Source organism: Prunus persica, chromosome G4 (assembly GCF_000346465.2).
Source record: "Prunus persica cultivar Lovell chromosome G4, Prunus_persica_NCBIv2, whole genome shotgun sequence".
NCBI lineage: Eukaryota > Viridiplantae > Streptophyta > Magnoliopsida > Rosales > Rosaceae > Prunus > Prunus persica.
In genome coordinates, this window is record NC_034012.1 from 10,033,343 (window position 1) to 10,055,931 (window position 22,589).

Genomic DNA, 22,589 nt, shown 5'->3' on the forward strand with positions numbered 1-22,589 from the left:
TACATATATATATATATTATATGTATGTATATATACATATATATTATATATATTATAAAATACATATATACATATATATATATATAGATATTTTTGAAAAAATAAAAAAAATTCTAGTCATAGTCCAAGCATACACCAAACGCAGGATAAGTGTTATCCAACTTAGACCAAGCCAAGCCAAGCCAAACCAGTCCCTAAACATAGTCCATGCCAAGACAGTCCTGTGTACCAAACGAGCCCTGAGTGGTTAACATGGAAGATGCGCTGGTATCAATTATCAGCTGCCTTAAAAATAAAAAGCAATAGTCAAAACATCAACAAGGATTCTGTTTATCACATATATTACGGTCAAGTCCTCTCCTGGTGGCCCAAGGGTTTCAATATCAATAATTTGCATTATGTGGTTGTTGTTTGCCGACTTCTCAATTTGCGGTGATGTTTGCATCCAAATCTGAAAATGCATTAACTACATCCGTGACATTTTTTATTGGGTGATGCTAGGGAGACCAACTTTAAATACCAACTTGTGTACCAACTCTCTAATAGAGTATGGGACCCATTGTATTGGTGGGCTCCACCTCTATTAGAGAGTTGGTACACAAGTTGGTATCTAAAGTTGGTCTCCCTAGCATTTTCCTTTTTTATTACTGTTCAAAAAAAAAATCATGACACATCCTATCAGCTTATAACAACTCTGCAATAAACAAGTTGTAAGACATTTGCAATTTATCTCGACTGTCATAAACAAGTTGTAAGAAATTTGCAACAACTTTTAGTACTTTGTGTGAAGGCCTCAAATTAAATAGGTCAAGTCCCCTCCTGGTGGGCCCCTCTTAGGTGGTGGTTGTGGAAATATATCTTCGACCTATAGAGGGGTTTCAATATTAATAATTTGCATTGTGTGGCTGTTGTTTGCTGAATTCTCAATTTACAGTGATGTTTGCATCGTTTTCAAGCATGGTTGCACTTATATATATACACACCTAATTTGCAGTGAGGCAAAGGCAAATATACAAAGCAACATGCTAGTGCAGCCTTATAACCTAATGGCTCATGGCTTCCTTCTCTTCCTCTTATTCTCTTGTATTATACCTACAAATATTCATGCCTGCAAACAAACTGAACGCAGCTCCCTCCTGTCCTTTGCCTCAACTCTATCTTCTCCTCCTTTAAATTGGACATCCATTGATTGCTGTCGTTGGAAGGGCATCACGTGTAATCAAGATGGTTGGGTCACCCATTTGCTCTTGCCTTCCAAAGGGCTCAAAGGAGGTATCCCTTCTTCTTCACTTGGAAATCTCACACATCTCACCCACTTGAACTTTTCCCACAATTCACTATATGGTTCACTTGATACTCAGTTCTTCATGTCTTTGAATCGACTCGAGTTCCTTGATTTGAGCTATAACCTTCTTTCTGGAGAGCTACCACTTTCTCTACCATCCAGCAATATTCGAACAGTGGATTTGTCCAGCAATCACTTTCGTGGTGCAATTCCACCTTCATTCTTCCAACAAGCAAGCAGCTTGACTAGTTTCAATGTCAGCAACAATACCTTCACAGGGTATCTCCCATCCTCTATTTGTCTCAAACATTCTTCTCCCTTCCTTAGGCTATTGGATTTTTCTTCCAATCTATTCAATGGTGACCTTACTCCTGGGTTAGGGAAGTGTTCCAAACTGCAGGTTTTTCATGCCGGTCACAATAACATCATAGGATTACTTCCAGAAGATATCTATAATGCTACCAAACTTGAAGAAATTGCATTACCTTTCAATTCACTACATGGAGCCATTAGTGATAAAATTGTCAACCTCACTAACCTTGCCATCCTTGACCTCTCCTTTAATCATTTTGGCGGCAAGCTTCCTCTCAATTTGGGGAAGCTCTCCAAGTTGAAGTTTGTGACATTCAACTCCAACAATTTAAAAGGTAATTTGCCCCCATCTTTGATGAATTGCACAAACCTTGTAGAACTGCGTTTGGGAAACAACAACTTGGAAGGAGATATCTCCATGCTTGATTTCTCAAGATTAAGTCAACTAACTAAACTTGACCTAAGGATCAATAACTTCACTGGTACGGTTCCAGTAAGCCTTTACTCATGTAGGTCCCTGAAAGCCATTGGATTGACTAGAAATCATCTAGAGGGACAAATACAAGCTGAGATTCTTTCATTGAAATCCTTGTCCTTCCTCACGCTTGGTTACAACCGATTAAGCAACCTCACAAGGGCAATGAAGATATTGATGGGCTGCAAAAGTCTTCAATCACTCTCGCTTGCTGGTTCCTATGAAGGTGAGGGAATGCCATCTGATGATGACATGGTTGATTTTGACGGATTCCAAAATCTTCGGGTATTGAATTTGGCTGATTCTGACCTCAATGGTCAAATACCTGTATGGTTATCAAAGCTCAAGAATCTAGAGATGTTGACTCTGGATGGTAATCAAATCACAGGATCAATTCCAAGTTGGTTGGGGACTCTTCCTAGACTGTTTTATATAAGCTTGCGAGACAACCGAATTTCAGGTGAATTTCCAAAGCAACTTTGTAGACTACCAAGGTTGCTTTATGAACCTAATATTCCATCTCAAGCAGACCAATATGAATTTGAATTGCCTATCTACGCATTCAGCAGCATAACCGCAAATCAAATTTTTCCAACGCATAAATTGAATTTTTATCCAGCAACGATAGACTTATCTAAGAATAACATTGTTGGTGATATACCTACTGAGATCGGCCAATTGCAGCTTCTCCAGGAGTTGTATCTTGACTCCAACAACTTCTCCAGCGTCATCCAGACCAAGTATCTAACCTAAAAATTTAGAGATTTTGAACCTCTCTATGAATCACTTGTCTGGAAGAATCCCATTGTCATTGGCGAGCCTTAATTTCTTAAAAGAATTTAATGTCTCATGCAATAACCTTGAAGGACCAATACCAACAGGCACTCAACTCCAAAGCTTCAACACTTCTGCATTTGAGGGGAACCCAAAACTTTGTGGTGCGCCACTTCCAAATAAGTGCGGACCAAATAAGGACATGGACGTAGATAACAAGAACAACAAAGGCGTGGAAAATGGACTTCATCAACTTCTATGGTTTTATATCTTTGCAACATTGGGGTTCATAGTAGGATTTTGGGGTGTTTGTGGTTCTTTAGTTATTAACAAGACATGGAGATATGTGTATTTTCGATTCATAGACAATCTACAAGATAGGCTCTATATGATGATAACAGTCCCCCTCAACAGGATGAAGAGAAGGCTTAAAGGCTAGATATATATTATTAATATTTTACTTTTTATTTTGCATTTTCAGTTTGCTTTACCCTTTTTTTTTTCTTCTTCTTCTTCTTCTTCATTTCAAAGTAACTGGACTCAAATTTAAAGGATATATGTTGTTCGGTTCATACTGTTATGAGGGAAAAGAAACCCTAAACTCACGCAGACAAGTGAAAATACAATACCATAACCCAGTTCAGCTGTAGGAAAAAATCTACAACATCGTTATGAACTCCTCAGTATGCTGTTTCTGATAGATTTGAAGAAAAGAAAAGATAATATATGATGCTTCTTTCCAATTTTTTTGGGAGAAAATAAACTACAAATCTCACAACTCATGGTTTTCTTTCTTCCATGCTTAACTTACAAAACCTTGGGGCTCTATTGTGGAGTTTGCATCCATCACACAACCCCTGCAGAACAAAAAAATTGTTTACAAACTAAAAGAGAAGAACCAAATCCGTGAGGTTTTTTACTACCGTTAAAAAAATCATGACACATCCTATACAGCTTATAACAACTCTCAATAAACAAGTTGTAAGACATTTGCAGTTTAACTCGACTGTCTAAAGTCAATATCACAACCAGCATGGATATTGGCAACGCAAATCAGATATTTCCTATGCTTGAAAGCGGATTATATAATTTCTGGTCATGACAAATTCACCCAACAAATTTTTCACATAAAGCTGTCGCCAGATGGACCTCTTCCATATAACATTGGAATGAAGCCCTGAAAACAAATGACCAGACTCTTGCGACTAGTTGGAAAAATGCATCCAAGAGTCCGATATTTTCTCTTTCTACAAACCATCAACAAATGAACATTAAGCTACATAAAAACAAGCAAATTGTCCCTCTTTAAAGAAGAAAAAAAAGTTGCCCTCCATACACCTCTTACCTCTATTTCAACTGCTGCTAGGCATGTGGAAATTTAAGCATACTCCCCTGGTTTCTTGTTGGCTGCATGAACAGAGGATAAGGCTTCCATAGTTAATTCCATTCTTTTGTTTTTGGCAGCTTTGATCTGGTCTGCAAATGAAAATTCTTTCTGCATTTTTTCTCTCTTCATAAGCTCTAGATCCAGTTTCTCAAAAGCTGAGATATGCGACATGACTATGTCCCCTCGAGCAGCAACTTGTCCATTTGTTGAAGTTTTTCTTTCCAACTATTAAGAAGAAAGAGAATTCAATAACACGCTCAAACAAACAACATTGGAAAAGGTGATGCCATTTAAAAGCAACAGATTAGAAAACATGAAGGAAAATAATTAATATGCTGATCTAGCAAGGTTCCGTAAATGTTTAAAGCCAAGAGATCAAGAACAGAGAATGAGATAGTGCGGATATCAAATTGGCCTCAAGAAGAAGAAATTTTGCAAGCTGGTTTATGAATCAGGAAAATAATTTTGCAAAATACAAGATTTTAACCTTAGCCCTGTCTCAAATATGAAAAGCAATAATTACCCATTTTTACTATCCACCGTCAGTTTCTTTACATATATCAAAGCATTATGGTGCAATGTTAAACAGATTTCATCTGTAATTTGAATAATCCTCCCCCTCCAAAACTCACTTCTCTTTGACCTACTCATGAACTTAACATTGCATGCTTAGCGATACTATTTATTTATGCTAAGTTTGTGAGTGATATGTCATGTATTTCTAATTTATATATGGTGAACTACATAATTGCTTCTACCTATAATTCAGTATTGTCTTGGCTACTAAGCAATTACCTTCATTAATCTCTGCTTACAATTCCGCCCTTGAAGAACTGTCAACTCTTCAGTATCTTCATAGACTTCTCCATCTTTTCTCCTCTCACAAGCAATCCTTGCCATATTTTTTTCTTTAACTTGTTCTGCTGTCGTTGCTCTTTGCTTTGTCCTCTCCTTCGCCTTTTCCTTTTTCTTTTCAGCAGCCAGCTGAAGCTCTTGGAGATGTAATTTTTGCTTTATCTTCTCATAGCTATCCCAACACAGCTCTTGCTGTCCTCTACCACCTTTCTTAGCTGCCTCTGCTATGCTTTCAACCCATGACAGAAATAATTTCTCCCTTAACCGTTTCCATTTTAAACGCTGTCCCCAAACACGTCTAAGTGAAGAACGCATTTTTGCCTTGGACTCCGCGCTACATAACAGTCCATTTTTTTGTCAAATTTTTTGCCTTGGACTCAGTCACTCAAAGGAAGAAATAACTTTAAACAAAGAAAAAGAAAAGAGTAAAATAGAAAATGTATCTTTCATCAAAGATGTGCTGCAACCCACAACTATTGGCTTCTACTAGTCACATTATGTTCATGAAACCAAAAAAATCATGTTTACTTGTTCAGCAGGCCTAAAAAACCTTAAACTAAGTTATCTCTCTCCCTCCCTCCCAAAAAAGGTAAGGAAGATAAAGCTTACAAGTAGATATTCAAAGTTCATAATACAATCTGAGGCCCATTTAAGGGGTTTCACAAGTTTATTTCTTCCCCTCTTCCTTTGATGAATGATTGATTAACTTGCGAAACTATTCTCGCTGGAGAATTCGAGAAAGAAATAAACATATAGTTTAGGGCGCTTGCTGTCCTTTACATTATATCACCGTACCACTTATGATTACGCAAACAATATTCAAAATGACAATCCAATGGCCCATACAGGCCTAATAACCATTCTAACAGGAAGCGACCGTTAGAATTCGTTCAATCTTAAAGGTGCCTCCAGACAAGTTTACAGCATTAAGTTCGCGACTTCCGTGCATGTAATCATTTTGAGAGTAATCAAATAGGCATCAATCACAACATTTGTCTTTCTTTCCATCTCTGTGCATATAACCAACTTGACATAGGGTTGTAAACTACAATTTACTTTCCACTCAGTCAAAGCATAAACCTACTCTTGGTATTTGAAAGTTTAACAGCAACCCAGCTAATTAATTTATAAAGTTCTTTTGTTTCTGTCACAGAAAAACAAAATTCTTATGTTTCATAGCTAATTAATTATATCTGACAAAGATTGTGAGTGTACCTATGAGGCCGGGGATGCTCAGACATCTTCTTTCTAACCTGAAACCAATTGAGGGTGAACGAAAGAGCAATTTTTTAATTAAAAAACAGTTGATTGAAAAATGAAAGCCTTTTTCTTTTCTCCTTACATGAGTTGTGTAGTGCTTTTAACTGAAAAGGGAAATCCAAAAATATGATTGACAAACTTCCAACCATTTTCAAAACAATTCTGTTATTGCACCTTTTGATATAAACTCTTACATTCTAATTCAAAAAGACCCATATCATGAAGAAAATATCATAAAACTTATTGAATCTTACATGACTTCACCTTGGGGTCTTTTAAGGCTTCTGTTGTTCTCTGTTTGATTCGCGCACAAGTCTCTGCATTACGTGGAAGATCACAACTTTAGATTCAACCAAATGTATGAGATTTAAAATCCAATAAAAAAAAAAATTACACTCTATCTCTAGTTACCCGAACTATGTTTCCTGCCTTTGTTCCATGGTACTCTCCCTTTGTTGGCTAGTCCTATTTTTTTTCGTCTCTGTCTTTCCTTCTCTTCCTTGCTAATACTGTCTGGAGAGTCAGTATGATGCATTGATTGAACCTCCCTGATCGAGCTTTGCTTCTCATATGAATTCATGCCAAGTATAGAATGGCAGACATTGAGAATATCAAATTTCTCAGCCATGTCAGCACTGACGTGCATGGCTCCCAAAGAATGAAATCTAGGGAATGAATGAACAAAAGCATACAAGGGAGGCCAATTCTTCAAAACAGGTAAATGATAATTCAAATGCTGTGTGTTCTGTGGGAAGTGAGTGGGTTCCACCACATAACCAAACAGCGGAAAGTGATTGAGAGTTGAGTGTGAAGCAGTCAATCTCCTGACAGAAACCCAAAAATGTGATATCAGGACGGTGGTTATACAAATTCCAGATCAATCTGATGCCGATTTCATTTATTAAAATTATCTACATGTATATATATATATATATATATGAGTAAATGCACCATACATGCAGGAGAGAAATAACTCTACCACAATATTAATCAGATGCAAACCCTCCATATGTATGGACTTTTAAATCGACCAAGCAAATTATCATGCATACGAGGGACATATGCTAACTACATGCGAGACCATTTGTCCAAGAACTTCACCAGAATGCCAACATGGTTTCATAGCCATCGTAGAAGTGTTGTCGAAATGAGGAACAGAAACCTGAGCGGCAAGTTTACTCATAGAGTAACTGTACTGGTAACAACTCAGTTTGATGACATATAAAAACATCAAATGTGTGACAATTCCCCACCCTAAGCACTGTCAGCTACTCAGCAAGTATGCAAATTGATAAACTTCATGTTAATTGCATGATGAAATCACCCTATTGAGCTTAGCATTGCTAAATAGAACCAGCCGCACTAGGGATTTGAACTCAAATCTTCATGCTAGCAGTAGAACAATCCTTTGAACATTGACAACTCTTTTCAATTATCAGTATTGCATATGTCACCACTAGTATCACTTAGGAAACCTCAGTTCTGATGCACATTTCTGACATTTGCATATAAACCCAATTATATAGCACACACCAAATCTGCACTGAGGTCAGAAAAAGTACAAACTCTGATTAATGAAACTGCCACTTACTGAGGATATAACCCACACACCCCACGCCCCCAACCCCACCCCAACCGCCCCCCCCCCCCCAACAACTGAAGCATTCACAATCTTTGCTTTTCCTCTAATTTCTTTTAAAGTCTCAATTTTTGGAGGTGATTGAGAAAATGGGCAAGAAGAGAAACATAATATGGAGGAAACCGCTTTCAAGAAATACGTTAATCTTCGAGAGAGAGAGAGAGAGAGAGAGAGAGGAGCCAACTTACAGGTGAAAGAACGGCATTTCAAGGTGGAAGATAAGGTAGACGAGGGTGCAGGCAAACCAGACCCGTTTTGCAACAAAAAGCGGATTTTAGAGCTTTCAATTGGCACCCGCCTTTTCGACAAAACAAAACGGCTTGGGCCTTGGCCCAAATATATATACCATACAGATTTTGCTACGACGAGTCGCACATGTGGTCGTCTCCCATGATAATGTGGACTAAAATTATACATTTGTTGTTTAATAATGTGGACAAAAATTATGGCCTTACCATTTAAAGGGAGACAAAACATGAACACGAGAGACACAAACATATAAAAATACATTTCATCAAGAGAGAACAAACGTATAAGTGCAGTCACACCATGCACTTTGAAACCAATAAAGAACTAGAGAACGAGATCTCATCACGAATAAACTCACGACATCTTACAAACCAAGTTCCAGTACCGTGCTAGTCAATCACTAGCCCTAGATGTTTAAAATATCAGGGAATTGGCCAACAATGCATCGATCGAGCTTAAAAAAGGGGAAATTGGACTCGAAAGAGGCCCGTTGCAATGATGATGGGATGATGGGCCATTACAACTAGTGAAGTTAAAGGGAGCAAGTTATATGGATTTGGGCTCTTACGAAGCCCAACGTACCCAACGCCGCTCTTTGACCGCAGCCCATCCCTTGTGCAAACCACTATATAAAACGGGACCACACAGAAGAACCAAAGCAAACCCCTCCGAATACGCAGTCACAAGATTCACACCCATCACTCTTTACTCTCTCTCTGTTTCTCATCCAAAGGGTTAGGGTTTATCTTCTCCTCTCTCTCCCAATGGATCCATCTAAGAAGCGAAAGCTGGACGAGAACGGCGTCGTTCTGGACACCGACCCCTCCTCCATCCCTAAACTCTCCCCTGAAGACGCTCGCAAGCTCATTGAGCGATTCAACCCCGATCAACTCATCGACATTCTCCAAGACGCCGTCACCCGCCACGTGGACGTCCTTGACGCCGTCCGATCGATCGCCGATCTCGACGCCTCTCAGCGCAAGCTCTTCATCCGAGGCCTCGGCTGGGACACCACCACCGAGGGCCTCCGCGCTCTGTTCTCCGCCTACGGCGAGCTCGAGGAGGCCATTGTCATCCTCGATAAGGTCACCGGAAAATCTAGGGGCTACGGCTTCGTCACATTTAGACACGTCGACGGCGCTCTCTTAGCCCTAAAAGAGCCGAGCAAGAAGATCGACGGTCGCATGACCGTGACTCAGCTCGCGGCCGCAGGGAATTCGAGCTCCAATGTCAGCTCCAACAACGCAGCCGACGTGTCGTTGCGGAAGATTTATGTAGCCAATGTGCCGTACGACATGCCGGCGGATAAGCTCTTGGCGCATTTTTCTTTCTATGGGGAGATAGAGGAGGGGCCGCTAGGGTTTGACAAGCAGACTGGGAAGTGCAAAGGGTACGCGCTGTTTGTGTATAAGACTCCGGAGGGCGCTCAGGCTGCGCTGGTCGATCCGGTGAAGAACATCGAGGGGAGACAATTGACTTGTAAATTGGCGATTGATGGGAAGAAGGGCAAGCCAGACGGGCCCGGTCAGGGTCAAGGACCTGGGAGTGGCCCTAATGCGCATGGGGATGGTATGGGGCTGGCACAACCGTCTTCGATTGCCGGGCAGTATGGCGGGCCCGGTGGGATTGGGTCGTATGGTGGGTTTTCCGGTGGGCACCAGGGCCCACCTCCGTTGGGTCATCATCCATTGGGTGGCCCCGGGCTGTCGTCTGTTGGAAATCAGGTGAATTCGGGTTTGGGTGCTGGTGGTGGGTATGGGGCCGGGTTGGGTGGGCCTTATGGTAATTACGGCGGGCCTGGTTCGGTGGGTTATGGTTTAGGTGGCACTGGTGGGTTGGGTGGAGCTGGTGGTGGACTTGGTGGTGCTGCGTCTGGTGGTGGAGCTCCCGGTGGCGGTGTGGGTACTGGGTCGTCTTTGTATGGATTGGCGCCAAGTTCAGCTGGGTTGCCCTCTAGTAGGTTCCCAGAGAGCGGGCACTACGGCTTGTCGTCCTATCAGAATCAGCACCACCAGCAAGCTGGAACATCACCCATGCCTAGGGTTCCGCCAGGGGGGATGTACCCGAATGTGCCACCTTATTACTGAGGTATGTTCGTTGCTTTAATACTGTGCTAGTGATTTTTTGATGCATTAATTGGTGCTTTGTTAGGATCACTGTGCATTGTGGCTTGCGTGGTTGCTGCTTTATAATGGTTGTTCTTTTGCGTCAGTTCTTGCATTTGTTCTTTGTTACACGTGCCTTGCCTAGGATCCATGGCGTCTCTGTTCGTGAATTTCCTTGTCTTTGTGACTGTTTAAATTCACTTTGGTTTTGTTGCGAAGTGTTTTCTTTTTGCATAAATTTTCCCTTGGTTGTAGTATTTCTCTTTTCTTTGCCTTCTTTCGTTATGAGTGTTTTTTTTTTTTTTTGGTGTCAAATATTTTCATGCACTTCTCTGTATCCTATCCTCCTAGTGTTGCCTTCAAAGTTTCAATCTGAGCATAATTATAAGATAAAATATGTAACAGTTATGTTATAATCTATCTTGTTAGATCATATGTAGTAAACAACCTAAACGAATGGAGTTGCCAACTGAATCTAATTCGTCAAAAAAAAAAAAACAAGGAGGAGCATGTAGCCTGTCTTGTGCCTATATTAGCCTATATTTTAATTTCTAGTAAGCTCATATGACTGAGTTTGAGTTTTAATGAGTTTCACATTGCTTATTGTTTTAGTCTGTGATAGTTGAAGTACATATTTCTGTTATTGTAGTGTTTGCTACTTTTACTTATCTAATGTATTTCATAAAACTGGATGATGCATTCATTTTTACTTTTTACCTCTTACATATGGATGATTGTAGGGATGCTGGGATGCTGGGTCTTTAAGAGATGCTTTGTTCAGTTGATTGTGTTGTCAAACATTTTTGTTCAGTGATTTTGTTCGAGTATGGATGAGGTTGCATGCGCATTTTATTTTAAATTAATTTGTATTGAGGTCCCAAATGTCTCTTTTTCTGGGGCGCTGGGGGAAGCTTTTTTTCTTGTGTCTGGTGGTATAGTTTTCATTTGGGATGTGATGGGATTGATTCAACATCGTAACATAATTTTACGTTCAAATGTGGTGATCATGGTATTACATGCCTGATGAGCTTTGTGTGGGGTTGGAGTTTTCTCAGTGTGTAGTTTTCATCCCATTCTTTGAGTGTCTCTCGATATAAGTATTCTTGAATAAATATAAGGTTTCAGATGTGAACTGTGATTGAATTATTTGGAGGTGACGTATAAATTTTGGCTTTAGACATTGAGGCTAATGTAGTTGAAATTGTATGGGTTGATCTTTAGTGATACAATTTAGTTGAATGGTTAATAAAGTAGTGGGATTATGCTGGTGCTTTCCTTTTTAATGTATTCTCAATACAAACGTTTATATGATGAAAATGTGTTTTTTAACTTGTTGGATGGAAACTCTGGCTTGGGCTCTAGTTCTGCATTAAACCATCAAATTGATTTTGATTGATGGGAGCCAACTCTTTATTGTAAATGTTACTATTATGCCCCCTTTAAAATGCTGCTACATATTTGTAGCCTGTTGTAAGATAATAGAAGTCATTTTCAGAAATTTGATTTGGCTGTGCCATAAATTTGTTTTTGGGCATTTTTGGTTTTTCTTATCATTAATGGCTGCATTTCTCAGCTTGGTTGTTCTCTCTTGTTTTACCATTGTATTAAAAAAAAAAATTGGGTAACACATGAGCTGTCGCCATGCTTCGTGTGCTGTTTTGGTTATTTATTTCAAGTTGCGTGAACTCTGTTTTGCATGGTTGTTGAGTGGAGCTGTTTGTGTGCTTTATGGTTCAATTGAGCGATGGATTGAGTTGTTGATGGATGTTTGATTCAGGTGTATGACCGCTTGTTGGGCGCTGATGCTTTATCTGGTTCTGGTGATTGCGTGATTGCAGATATATGCTCTGGTTTGATGATTGTATTAGCTGTGCTTTTATCGCCTCTTCCTCACATCATCTGAACCTTTTAAGATGTAGGTTGTTTCTGAGTTGTGGTAGCCAAAGTGACTAAATTAGATTAGTCTTTTGTATTCTGTCAGGTACTGATGTGTTATGTGAGTTATGTTTTTTTCAATATAAAGTATAGTTTTGTTTTTATAATTGCAGATTTACATTTTCTTTTACATCGAGAAAATATGTATGGCCGTTGTTTCTCTGACATGTTTATTTGATTATTGGTGTGACTTTGTTTTTATGGAGCTCTTCAAGGTGGCTGCTACCTAGTTTATTACTGCTGTTATTTTTGTATTAGAAATGCACACACACGTAACAATCTTAAATGTACACAGTTCTGATTCTGCTGGTGAGGTTATTCCCTACCTATATTTTTTATGAAAAAGCATAATTGTTTTCTGTTGGTTTTTAAACCCAATGCAGGAATTTTGGTTCCCTATTTATCAGATGTCTTGACCATATTGTCTCTATAACTGCAGTGTGTTTATTCGTGAGTTTGTTATTTTATTCGTTGTGAGGTTTCATTTCGCCTCCATGTTTATACTTTGATAAATATCTAAGGGTTTGATTATTCATCAGAGGAGGTCAAGATTAGCCTTGTGTGATATGTATATTTTTGTATAGACAGTGCTTATATTTTGTGGTAATATTGTTGCAGCGGAACATAGTAGGCTTCTGGTTGTTGAATAAAAAGCTCTGTTGTGTTGGTGACAGTAGAAATCTTGATTGTGAAAATGGCAGAACATACATCAAGCCTTTATGATTAGCTGTCTTTGTTGGACTTTCTGAAAGTGAGTGTAGCATTGACTGCAATTGAGTTTTGATGGACGGTTTATTATGTTTTGGTTCCTGTGGTGTTTCTCAGTTTGAGAGGAGGTTTTTGGTTGATTGTTGGGAGATGTTCATTTGTTTATGGACATGAATATTTTTATTTTTATTTTTTATGGGGATGGGTGGGTGAGAGGGCCAGCTTTTGCGCATTGTGTTGTTTCTGCTTAGTTTTTTATATGACAACTTTTTGGTCTATCATGGTTTTTTGATTTCTTAGTAGACCTTGTGCTGCATCTCAGTTCAATTTCTATGTAGTTATCCTCTAGTGCAGCGATTTTGACACTGCTGGTCTATCCATTGTATCCAGTGTGATGATGTAGCTTTCTCCTTTCCTTTTTTTATTATTTATTTTTAGATTGTTTGGTGTAGGTTAGATTGTTTGGTGTAGGTTGACTGACTTGCTCATTTACATTTATTGTGACTTATGGTTGAGCTATATCTGCTGTTTTTTAGGCAGGTTTCAGTCTTTGCTCTTTCCCGGTTCCAATAGATATGGAATGACCTCCTAAGAATTATATGCTCTTTTGTGACTGAGCTATCAGCGTCCCTACGCAGATGTGTTGGATTTCCTAGTTACACATTTTTTTTATCTTTTCAAATTTTGAACTTCGAACCTCTTCTAACAAGGTGGAGGGAAATACCACTAGACTAATATGGCTTTCTTTGGCCTGTACTCCTTTATTCTGTTTCTTTCTTTTTTGAGTTTGGAGGGTTGAATTTCCCCCACAAAATGAAAAAAAAAAAGTGGTTTGTCTCGTGTCCTATGCTAAATTCCCTAGCTTTGTCGGGAAAATAGTGTTCTTGACATCTCTAGGAAATGTAAAGTAAGTGTTGAAGTGGTCGCCATCATCATTAGAAGTTTGCCTTGACTTTTTGCTGTGGCTGTAAGCTGAATTTCTTTTAAATTGAATGATTGTGGAAATGCGGTAAGTGAAAAATGGGTCGACTAGATGTTGCTGGGCTTCTAGTTGTTTTTATTATGATAGATAAACATGCAAGTTGCACAATTTCAGACATTTAGTTCTGTATGACGTCTTGATTCTTTGTGTGCTGTTATTCAATTAGTGGCTGGACGTGCTTGTTTCTTTGGTTCTTCATGTCTTCCGTATGTTCTTGTACATGGTGGCTGACAACCATTGCATTATATACGCTTGATTTTCTGAAATTTTGAGTTACCCTCTCTTTTTTTGGTTCACTGCGAGTGAGTTTTTGGTGTTGAGGGTGGTGTTCAATTCGAGGGCCACAAGTGATGTAAGGAGGGAAATTGTGTTAACAAACACCTGCCAGATGACCGACCAGCAGAGTGGTTATCGGGGTGCAGATGACATTTGCTGCATTGAAGCTCCCAATGCCTAAAAACGATGTCGAATGGTGGCTGCCAAAGGCATCATGCTTCATGCTTTCCTTTCGGATAAATGATGCCGGGCGCTCCGTGTGTCTTTCTTGTATAAAGTTGAAATCCTTGGATGTTAAAATTGAAAATACCCTCTGTACCTGACCAATAAAAAGTTAATGAAAAGTGAATGGAGAATCAATATATCCAACTTTATTCTTGGTGCCTTTGTTTTATTTATGACGTGGATTTTGTCATCAATTGGCGACTTGGATAAGCATGTGGAAACTTAAAAGCCAATTTAGTTGGCCTCAACTCAACTCAGCTGCTTCAAGTTGGCATAGTCGTGTATAATATCTAACCATGACATCATAAATGTGCCTGTTCAATTAAGAATTGACCCCCCAAAAAGAGTAATGGCTATCCCAAATTGTCTTTTTCTTTTTTTACTAGTTAATATATTTTTTTAAGTAGGGGATCGAATTTGGGTATAAGGACACGGACACAATCAACTAGTCCAACTCCAACCTTTCCAAAATTTCTTTAATATAAGTTACTTGACCTCGACTTTTCATTCAATTCAGAAATTGATAGAACAAGACATACTGAATCATGCTAGCCATGCCAATTATTTTACTCCCTAACTCTTTAAATCTTTAGGTTCTATGCAAAATCCCAAAACAAATTTTTTTTTTTTTTTTTTGCCGGAGTTAGGAGAGTGGGTGGGGAACTCACACGCACATGTAGGGTTTAGGGAGCACACCTAAAATTTGGGCGACTAACACCCCTTTTTATCCTTTAATATTCTTTGGAAATTATGATTTTTTTTTAAATTAACAAGGGGACTTATAAGCCTTGTTATTTTTTTTTATAAATACCTTTTATCAGGTCGTAATAAATTACTGTCACCATAAACAGAATAAACTGTTAATTCATAGTCATAGCGGAATCAGATTCGTTAGAGGTTGTGGCTTTTAATTCAAGTCGACTTACAAAGGCTACACCAGTCCAAGGCATATGCGAATTTTATTTTTTTTGGGGGGTCAATCAATGCGACTCTTTTTATCTGTCATGATTTTTTAAAATCTTTTAATCTTCATGAGTTGGAAGACTTTATGCTAACCGTGCCGCAGAATTTGGTTCTTGTTTAATTCATGTTGAAACTTCACAAGTTCTGTATGAAAGCCAAGAAGATGATACTTCCAAATTTTAATTTCAAATCAATTATTTTTTTATATATTTATAGAAAGCGACAGATTTTATTCCATGGAGAAAACTAACAGAAACAAAAGTGGATTATTTTTTTGGACGAAAAACAAAAGTGGATTAAGGCTGAAAGGATCAGGCGAGCGTCTCCACATATAAAAGCGAAGTTATCCGACTAATACATTCATTAGCTTACTTTTAATTATTTTACTTATTTTTTTGTTGAAGCTGATGCTCTATAAAATAAAAGCACTCTTGTAGCAAGAACACTATCCGAAATCCAAATGTGAAAGGCAAGAACAATAACATAATCTTTAAACTTTACTCTCAATTATTGAGTACTAATTAAAAGTCACTTTCAATTTAAATATTTTCAGATCAAATTATAGTGAAAAGGAAAACAAAATGTTATAATGCATACAATAATGGGATCAATAAACTTTTGGTCATTGTCTTGTAACTTTTCCTATATCTCTATAAACCTTATCAACAAAAAAAAAAAAAAAAAAAAAAAAACCCTTAAGAAGTTTAGTCGGACTAAAATTATACCTACTTATGTTTTGTAATTTTTAACTAAGTATTATTTGAGTAATTAACATAAGAAAGAGGTTCTTAAAACCCTGCCCACAGCCCTTCTTCCTAAACCTCTCTCTCTCTCTCTCTCTCTCTCTCTCTCTGCCATAACCAAAGGTCCAAGTTCAACTCAGCTTACTGGTCGCACCACAGGCTACAGCTTTCCGGTAATTCATCTCCTCTCCATCGTCCTCCTCCTCGTGCTGCTGTTTTTTTCTCTCTTCTTCTTCATTCAAATTTCGTCTCTTTTTCACTCAATTTTTTTTCTTTTTGGTTGATCATATTCTTATTTTGGAAAAAGTTTTTCTTTTTCCGAGCTATAGTAATTAAGTTCGTGTATCTCTGTATCTTTTTATGTATTCAGAAGGCTACAGTTTTTTATTATAAATTTTTTGACAATGATTTAATTGAAGTATGCATTGGGGTACTGAGGTTGAATTCTATGATTGCCAGAGAGTATGATCAAGTTAAATTGATCGCCTAATTGTGACAGTACGTAATTTATGTTTGAAAAACTCTGCTTTTGTTCTTGGGTTAATTGATGGAGGACGCATATATATATATATATATATATATATATATAGCACAATTGTGACAGTACATAATTTACGCCGTATATATATATTTTTGTTGAAGAGCTAGTGAACAGGCAAACTTCTTGAACTTGAGAATTTTGAAATCGAAGAAATCGAATAGCACAATTATGAGAGTGTTTGATTTCCCCCCTGCATGTTTTTACTGTTGTGTGGTATGTAAACAAGTATTTTATATATTTATTCTACAAAATAATGATCCTCAAATAAATATACAAACATACAATCTCGGTAGTGATGGTTACCGTGGATATTTTCGGTTCACTGTGTTCTCCAGAATGCTAACCCTCAATTCCTTTAAGTGGTTTGTGTAGACCTTGGTTTCCTATTTCTGTACATCCAATCTTATTACATTTTTCTGAGTTTTCGTTTTTTATTCTTTTTATTTCCATCATAAATAATTTGGTTTATTGATTGATCATTTCATGCATTTATTCACCATCAAGTTTAGTGTTTACTTTGATTCTATTTTCTAGTTATTTTGACTTCAAAATATCGCATGTGGTGATTCTGTCTCCTATAGTTTTTGGTATTCCATTTTATGCAGTTATGGTGCTTCCCATAACCTGTACCTTAGCCTTTTGTGCACAGTTCTGATTACACTTGAAAAATTTGCAATCTGTTACTTAATGTTAGTACTTGTAAAACTCTGCCAAACCCTTTGTATTTCATATACTGTGATATTCTATACAAAGCCTTGGAGGACACTGAAACTTTCTTGGGATTGAATGTATATTTTTTGGTGAGAGTATAACCTTTATGTTTTAAGATGTTCAAACTAGTCAATTTGATGGCTATTAGTTGCTATTGTGTTTCTTGCCTGGGATGTTAACTTGTACTGTCCTCTCTGGCTAATGCAAACCATTAAAGAGAGCATCATTTGACTGGCTGTAGGTGAAGTTCAGAATTCATCATGGATTTAAAAAAACTCAAAGGTATGAATTGGGTTGGAAACATTTACCAGAAATTTGAAGCAATCTGCCAGGAGGTGGATGATATTGTGAATCAGGTAATAATGAAAGAAAAAAAAAACCCCAAAAAAGAGGATCTTAAGTGCTTCTGGACTTCGATTAATTTTGTTGCTGCTGCTACCTAGTGACTGCAGCTATCAATTCCTCTTGTAATGTTGAATGATTTCTTTCACAGGATACAATTAAATATGTCGAAACCCAGGTGCAGACAGTGGGCAAGAGTGTGAAGAAACTCTGTTCTGATGTCGTCCAAGATTTAATTCCTCCTTTAGGGAATCCTGTTAATCATGACACTCAAGAGGTGGCTATTACATATAATTCTACCATTAGTACTAAGTCAAGGGAACACTTGGAGGAAAATTCTTCCGATGAAATTGAAAAGCAATCACCTGCAGAGCCCAATGTAATGGATCCTGTGATAAACCAACCGAGTCTTGTCTCTAGTAAATATTTCCTTGCAGATCAACCTAGTTCTCCAACATCAATGGATAGTTCTGAGGTGTCAGAGTCCGATGTATCTGTGGGAAAGATTCGTGAAGTTTTTTCAAATGAAAATTCTTTAGGTGCAACTGAAATGAAATCACCTTCAGAGCCCCATGTAATGGATCCTGTGACAAACCAGCTGAGTACCATGTCTTGTAAATATCAACTGGCAGATCAACCTAGTTCTCCAACTTCATTGGATACTCTTGAGCTGTCAGAGTACGACTTGTCTGTGGAAAAGATAGATGAAGTTTTGACAAATGAAAAGTCTTTAGATGCAACAGAAGAATCACCTACAGAGTGCAATGTAATGGATCCTGTGACAAACCAGCCGAGTCTTGGCTCTAGTAAATTTTACCTTGCAGATCAACCTTATTCTCCAACTTCAATGGATACTCTTGTGCTTTCAGAGGCTTACTTTTCCGTAGAAAATCAAGAGTCTTTAGATGCAACAGAAAATCAATCACCTACAGAGCCCAATGTAATGGATCCTGTGACAAACCAGCCGAGTCTCATCTCTTGTAAATGTCACATTGCAGATCAACAAAGTGCTCCAATTTCAATGGATACACTTGAGGTGTCTGAGTCTGACTTTTCTGCGAGAAAGATTGATGAAGTTTTGACAAATGGAATTTCTTTAGATGCAACTAAAAATCAATCACCTACAGAGCCCAGTATAATGGATCATGTGGCAAGCCAGCTGCGTCTTGTCTCTTCTAAATATCACCTTGCAGATCAACTTAGTTCTCCAACTTCCATAAATACTCTTGGGGTGTCAGAGTCTGACTTGTCTGTGGGGAAGATTGATGATAATTTGACAAATGAAAACTCAGATGCAAATAATGAAGAAATTTCCATAAAAATGCTGGATTTAACTTCTCCTGTTATGTCAGAACACTTTACAGAGTCACCATTTCAGGTATTTGCTCACAGTAATTATGAAAATAGGCATACTTTTTTGCCTGAGGTTGCACCTATATCCCCAGCACATGGATTGGAGTTTGAATCCCAGCAAAAATGTACTGTTTGTTCAGATGAAATTTTGAGTGTTTCTGGTGCTTCAAATACTACTACTAAAATGGTATTTTCAGATGTATCTGGGGAGGATACTCCGCTAGGAATTGCACCCTTCAGCAGCTGTAATGCAAAGGAATCACTTAGGCTCTTTGAATATTCACCTGAAAACTTATCCCTGGAAGCAATGTTTTCTCATAATTATGTTGAGGAGACTGGGTGTGTTTCTGATGTTTCTAATGAGATCCCAACATCTGCTTCACCATTAACTGTGTCGGGTAAAATTAAGGATGTGGATATGGGACTTTCTTCATTCAGAGGTGTCCTATCACTGGAACCAGTTGGTTAGTATTTTTTTGGTTCTCTCATTGTCGAAGTATTCTTGTTTTTCCTTAGACAACAGGCATTCATTAACTTTTATAAATTACAGAAGAAGGCACTTCCAGAATTACGTTGACCCTGCCTCCGACAGTACCATCTGGAAAACAGCAAGTTCAGATCTGCGAGTCTGTTCAATTTGATGCTCTTAATTCCTTTTCAGATATTGGTATGTTCTAGAATGCATATGCGGCACTTTAATTTATTTCCTCTCTCATCTCTCACCTTTGAAACCCCATTGGCCAAAGTCTGGAGTCTTCATTTATTTGGATTTTTATTGTAGTAACAACAATAGTGATGAGATAATAATTCTTATGTTTCAATCTTGCAGAACCTTAATGCTAAGTATTATCTTTTAAGTGATCTAGATTTGCCCCATTTTGTTTTCCAACTTAAATGTTTGTTTCCTCATTTTATTCCTCTTTGAGTTTCATTTCAAGCAATTAGATTCCTGAAGTTTCTAAACTGAGGAGGGCATCTGATTAATAACATAACAAGCTATAAGCCCAGAATCCTTTAGTAAAAGTAATTTGTAACATCATAGTCCTAACCACTTCTATTAGGAGTCTATTTCTGTTCTACAACCTTATATTTTTCGTGGAGTATAACCACATGAGATTTGATGAAGAAGATTGCAATGCACCTTTAACATACACAAGTATGAATAAGAATGTCAAATTGGACCTGACCCTTCTTTATGACATACTTGAGATGCAGAACAGAGTTCATAATGATGTTTCAATATATAACAATGCTGGCCATGATTTTATTTTGGTATTTTGACTCTACGACTGAAGTGCCCTCTTTGTGCTATTTTGCACATTGGTATACTTGGCAACTGAGGGAACTATTTTAAACCATAACTGTCCCTTGCATCTGCTTTCTATGATGTGTTTTGGATGCTACCTCTCTAAGCTTGCAAAGTGTTTACAGGCCTTTCAGATGAATCAAGTTGTGATTTTTCTCACTCTAGCATGGAAACCATTGATTTGCATGATAAGGTGAAGCTTGAGGAGAGCTGTGTCATTGTAGACGATAGCGTACTACATGCTATCTCTTTCAGAACAAGAAAGCTAAGATCATACAAGGTATTCCTTCCACTTCTCCAATCCCCCCTTTCTGTTTAGGTAAAGGAAATGTTATTTTAGAAAGGTTCTGCATATTGCATTTGTTATGAATATTAACACGATGGTGGCATGCTCTGTTTCGTGTTTGAAGTGTTCTTACATAGTCTTAGTTAGAAGTCACAATTCCAGAGGGCATGTTAGGAAAGAGAAGCTGAATGCTATAATAGTAGAGTGTTCTTTACCATGACTTTCCATGTAAAAAAATTGACTTTCTGCAAAGGAGGATTAGTGTATACTGCACTCTCAACTCTGGCCCCAGACTTTCCAGAATCTGGCCTAGTTTCAGGAACAAATCCTGGAGTTCTATTTTTTTTTTTCAAGGGAAAAATACAATTTATTTCCCCTCTTCGATCACTAAATAGGAATAATTAGGTTTAGTGGGCAACTGAAGGTTGACTGTGGGAAAGGTTCCTTCCTTCAATGGCGATGCCTGCTAATGGTCTGTCCAGAGTAGGTTAAGAATGTATTACATCTCCTATTTGCATGAATGATTACTTAGAAGATTCTCATTGGCTTGGGTGATGCTCCTAATATTAAATAGCTTCCTTGGGTTTAATTATGAGACAATTTATCCCGCTTCATAGCTGTCTCTGTATTTAAATGGAACTTTACGTGCACGAGGGCAGTTTATCATGCCACACCATGAGGTCGAAGAAGAGAGTGAGAGACATCCGATAATTTTCCCTTGGTCTTTTGTGCTATCTATGCTTAAAAGGGTATTCCCTTTGACTTCTTTTGGTGCACTTTTTCCTTTCAATCCACTATTTCGGAAACTTTTAGAACACAAAATTGAGTCATATTTTATGAGTTTTAAATACTGATTACGGACAGCCCTTTCTCATATATGTGAAATGTTTTGTGTTGTTAGTATCCTTGATTAATCTTTTTGCAATAAACAGACTGGTGTGAAGTGCTCGAACCCGGCATATAAGATGCCCTGTTTGACATACACTGTGCAATCACAGCAAATTAGATCTGTTGAGTTCCAATCCACCCAATTGATCGCAATTTTCTTAAAGCATGTTATATGGTTTTCACTTGTCCAAACATTACAAATTTCCGTTGAAACCAATTAGAAAATAAAGAACTACATGCATCATTTCAGACTCGCATCTAAAATACTTCATAATATGGTTCTGGATTCTTTCTCATATTAAAAAGGCATATTTACGGTGAACCCATAATAAAGATTTAGATTGCAGTCACCGATCTGAACTTTGCTGAGAATCAATGAATTATCAATTTTTCATATATAAATAAATTTCTTGTAAAGAAAAGAAACTAAACATGTTGCTTGAAGGTGATGCCATCAGAAATGTGAAACTGTATCAACAAATTATGTGCCTCATTAGCATGATGAGCCTGACTGTATCAATTTTTCATTTGCTTTGTTGTATACAGAAAAGAATCCAGGATGCTTTTACATCAAAGAAGAGGCTGACAAAGGAATATGAACAGCTAGCAATTTGGTTTGGGGACACTGATATAAATTCCAGCCAAGAAACACTCTCTAACATGACAAATTTGCAAACTCATGATGCCTGTGACTCTGAATGGGAGCTCCTTTAAGTAAATTAACGCGTCCCAGTAAATAATTGGATTGATTACAAGGCTGCTTGCCTTTGCAGGTAAATATGTTGGAAATAATACCATACCGAAGATTTATGATTGTGGATGATGCCACTATTTCGTTGTTGAAATACACAAAATAAAGAAGTTAACCTTATAGTATTGAGTTCTATCTGGTCGGTATTTGTTTCTTTCTGAGAGAAAGCTGCAATACTGTGATACCCTTGGTGCGTGGATTTTATCTTCTCTCACCAAATTAAAGTTGTTTGCTGGTT

The 22,589-nt window shown here is 37.9% G+C and overlaps 3 protein-coding genes and 1 pseudogene across 8 annotated transcripts; 3 read left to right on the top strand and 1 right to left on the bottom strand.

Annotated features, from left to right (window-relative positions):
* Window positions 880-3,318, top strand: LOC18781211 (annotated as a pseudogene).
* LOC18780808 lies at window positions 3,455-8,263 on the bottom strand. Of its 4 annotated transcripts, none has more exons than XM_020562878.1 (7): window positions 8,176-8,263; window positions 6,760-7,172; window positions 6,613-6,665; window positions 6,304-6,341; window positions 5,029-5,422; window positions 4,192-4,458; window positions 3,455-3,703 (listed from the first exon to the last, which is right to left on the bottom strand). In XM_020562878.1, the coding sequence occupies exons 1-6, from the start codon at window positions 8,190-8,192 to the stop codon at window positions 4,225-4,227; spliced, it is 1,149 nt and encodes a 382-aa protein (XP_020418467.1). In that variant the 5' UTR covers window positions 8,193-8,263; the 3' UTR covers window positions 3,455-3,703; window positions 4,192-4,224. The 4 variants fall into 4 exon arrangements, with proteins under 4 accessions (XP_020418467.1, XP_020418469.1, XP_020418466.1 ...); XM_020562880.1 differs by lacking the exon at window positions 3,455-3,703 and adding an exon at window positions 7,450-7,891 and having other exon boundaries at window positions 3,907-4,458; window positions 8,176-8,224; XM_020562877.1 differs by lacking the exon at window positions 3,455-3,703 and having other exon boundaries at window positions 3,907-4,458.
* On the top strand, window positions 8,886-14,621 carry LOC18778332 (UBP1-associated protein 2C). 2 transcript variants are annotated; one of them, XM_020561550.1, is made up of 2 exons: window positions 8,886-10,324; window positions 12,895-14,621. In XM_020561550.1, exon 1 carries the CDS (start codon window positions 9,001-9,003, stop codon window positions 10,321-10,323), a length of 1,323 nt encoding a protein of 440 aa, XP_020417139.1. In that variant the 5' UTR covers window positions 8,886-9,000; the 3' UTR covers window position 10,324; window positions 12,895-14,621. The 2 variants fall into 2 exon arrangements, with proteins under 2 accessions (XP_020417139.1, XP_007211635.1); XM_007211573.2 differs by lacking the exon at window positions 12,895-14,621 and adding an exon at window positions 12,119-12,404.
* LOC18778424 lies at window positions 15,977-22,518 on the top strand. Of its 2 annotated transcripts, none has more exons than XM_020562101.1 (6): window positions 15,977-16,346; window positions 17,643-17,781; window positions 17,919-19,584; window positions 19,671-19,787; window positions 20,552-20,706; window positions 22,147-22,518. In XM_020562101.1, exons 2-6 carry the CDS (start codon window positions 17,686-17,688, stop codon window positions 22,312-22,314), a joined length of 2,202 nt encoding a protein of 733 aa, XP_020417690.1. In that variant the 5' UTR covers window positions 15,977-16,346; window positions 17,643-17,685; the 3' UTR covers window positions 22,315-22,518. The 2 variants fall into 2 exon arrangements, with proteins under 2 accessions (XP_020417690.1, XP_020417689.1); XM_020562100.1 differs by having other exon boundaries at window positions 17,667-17,781.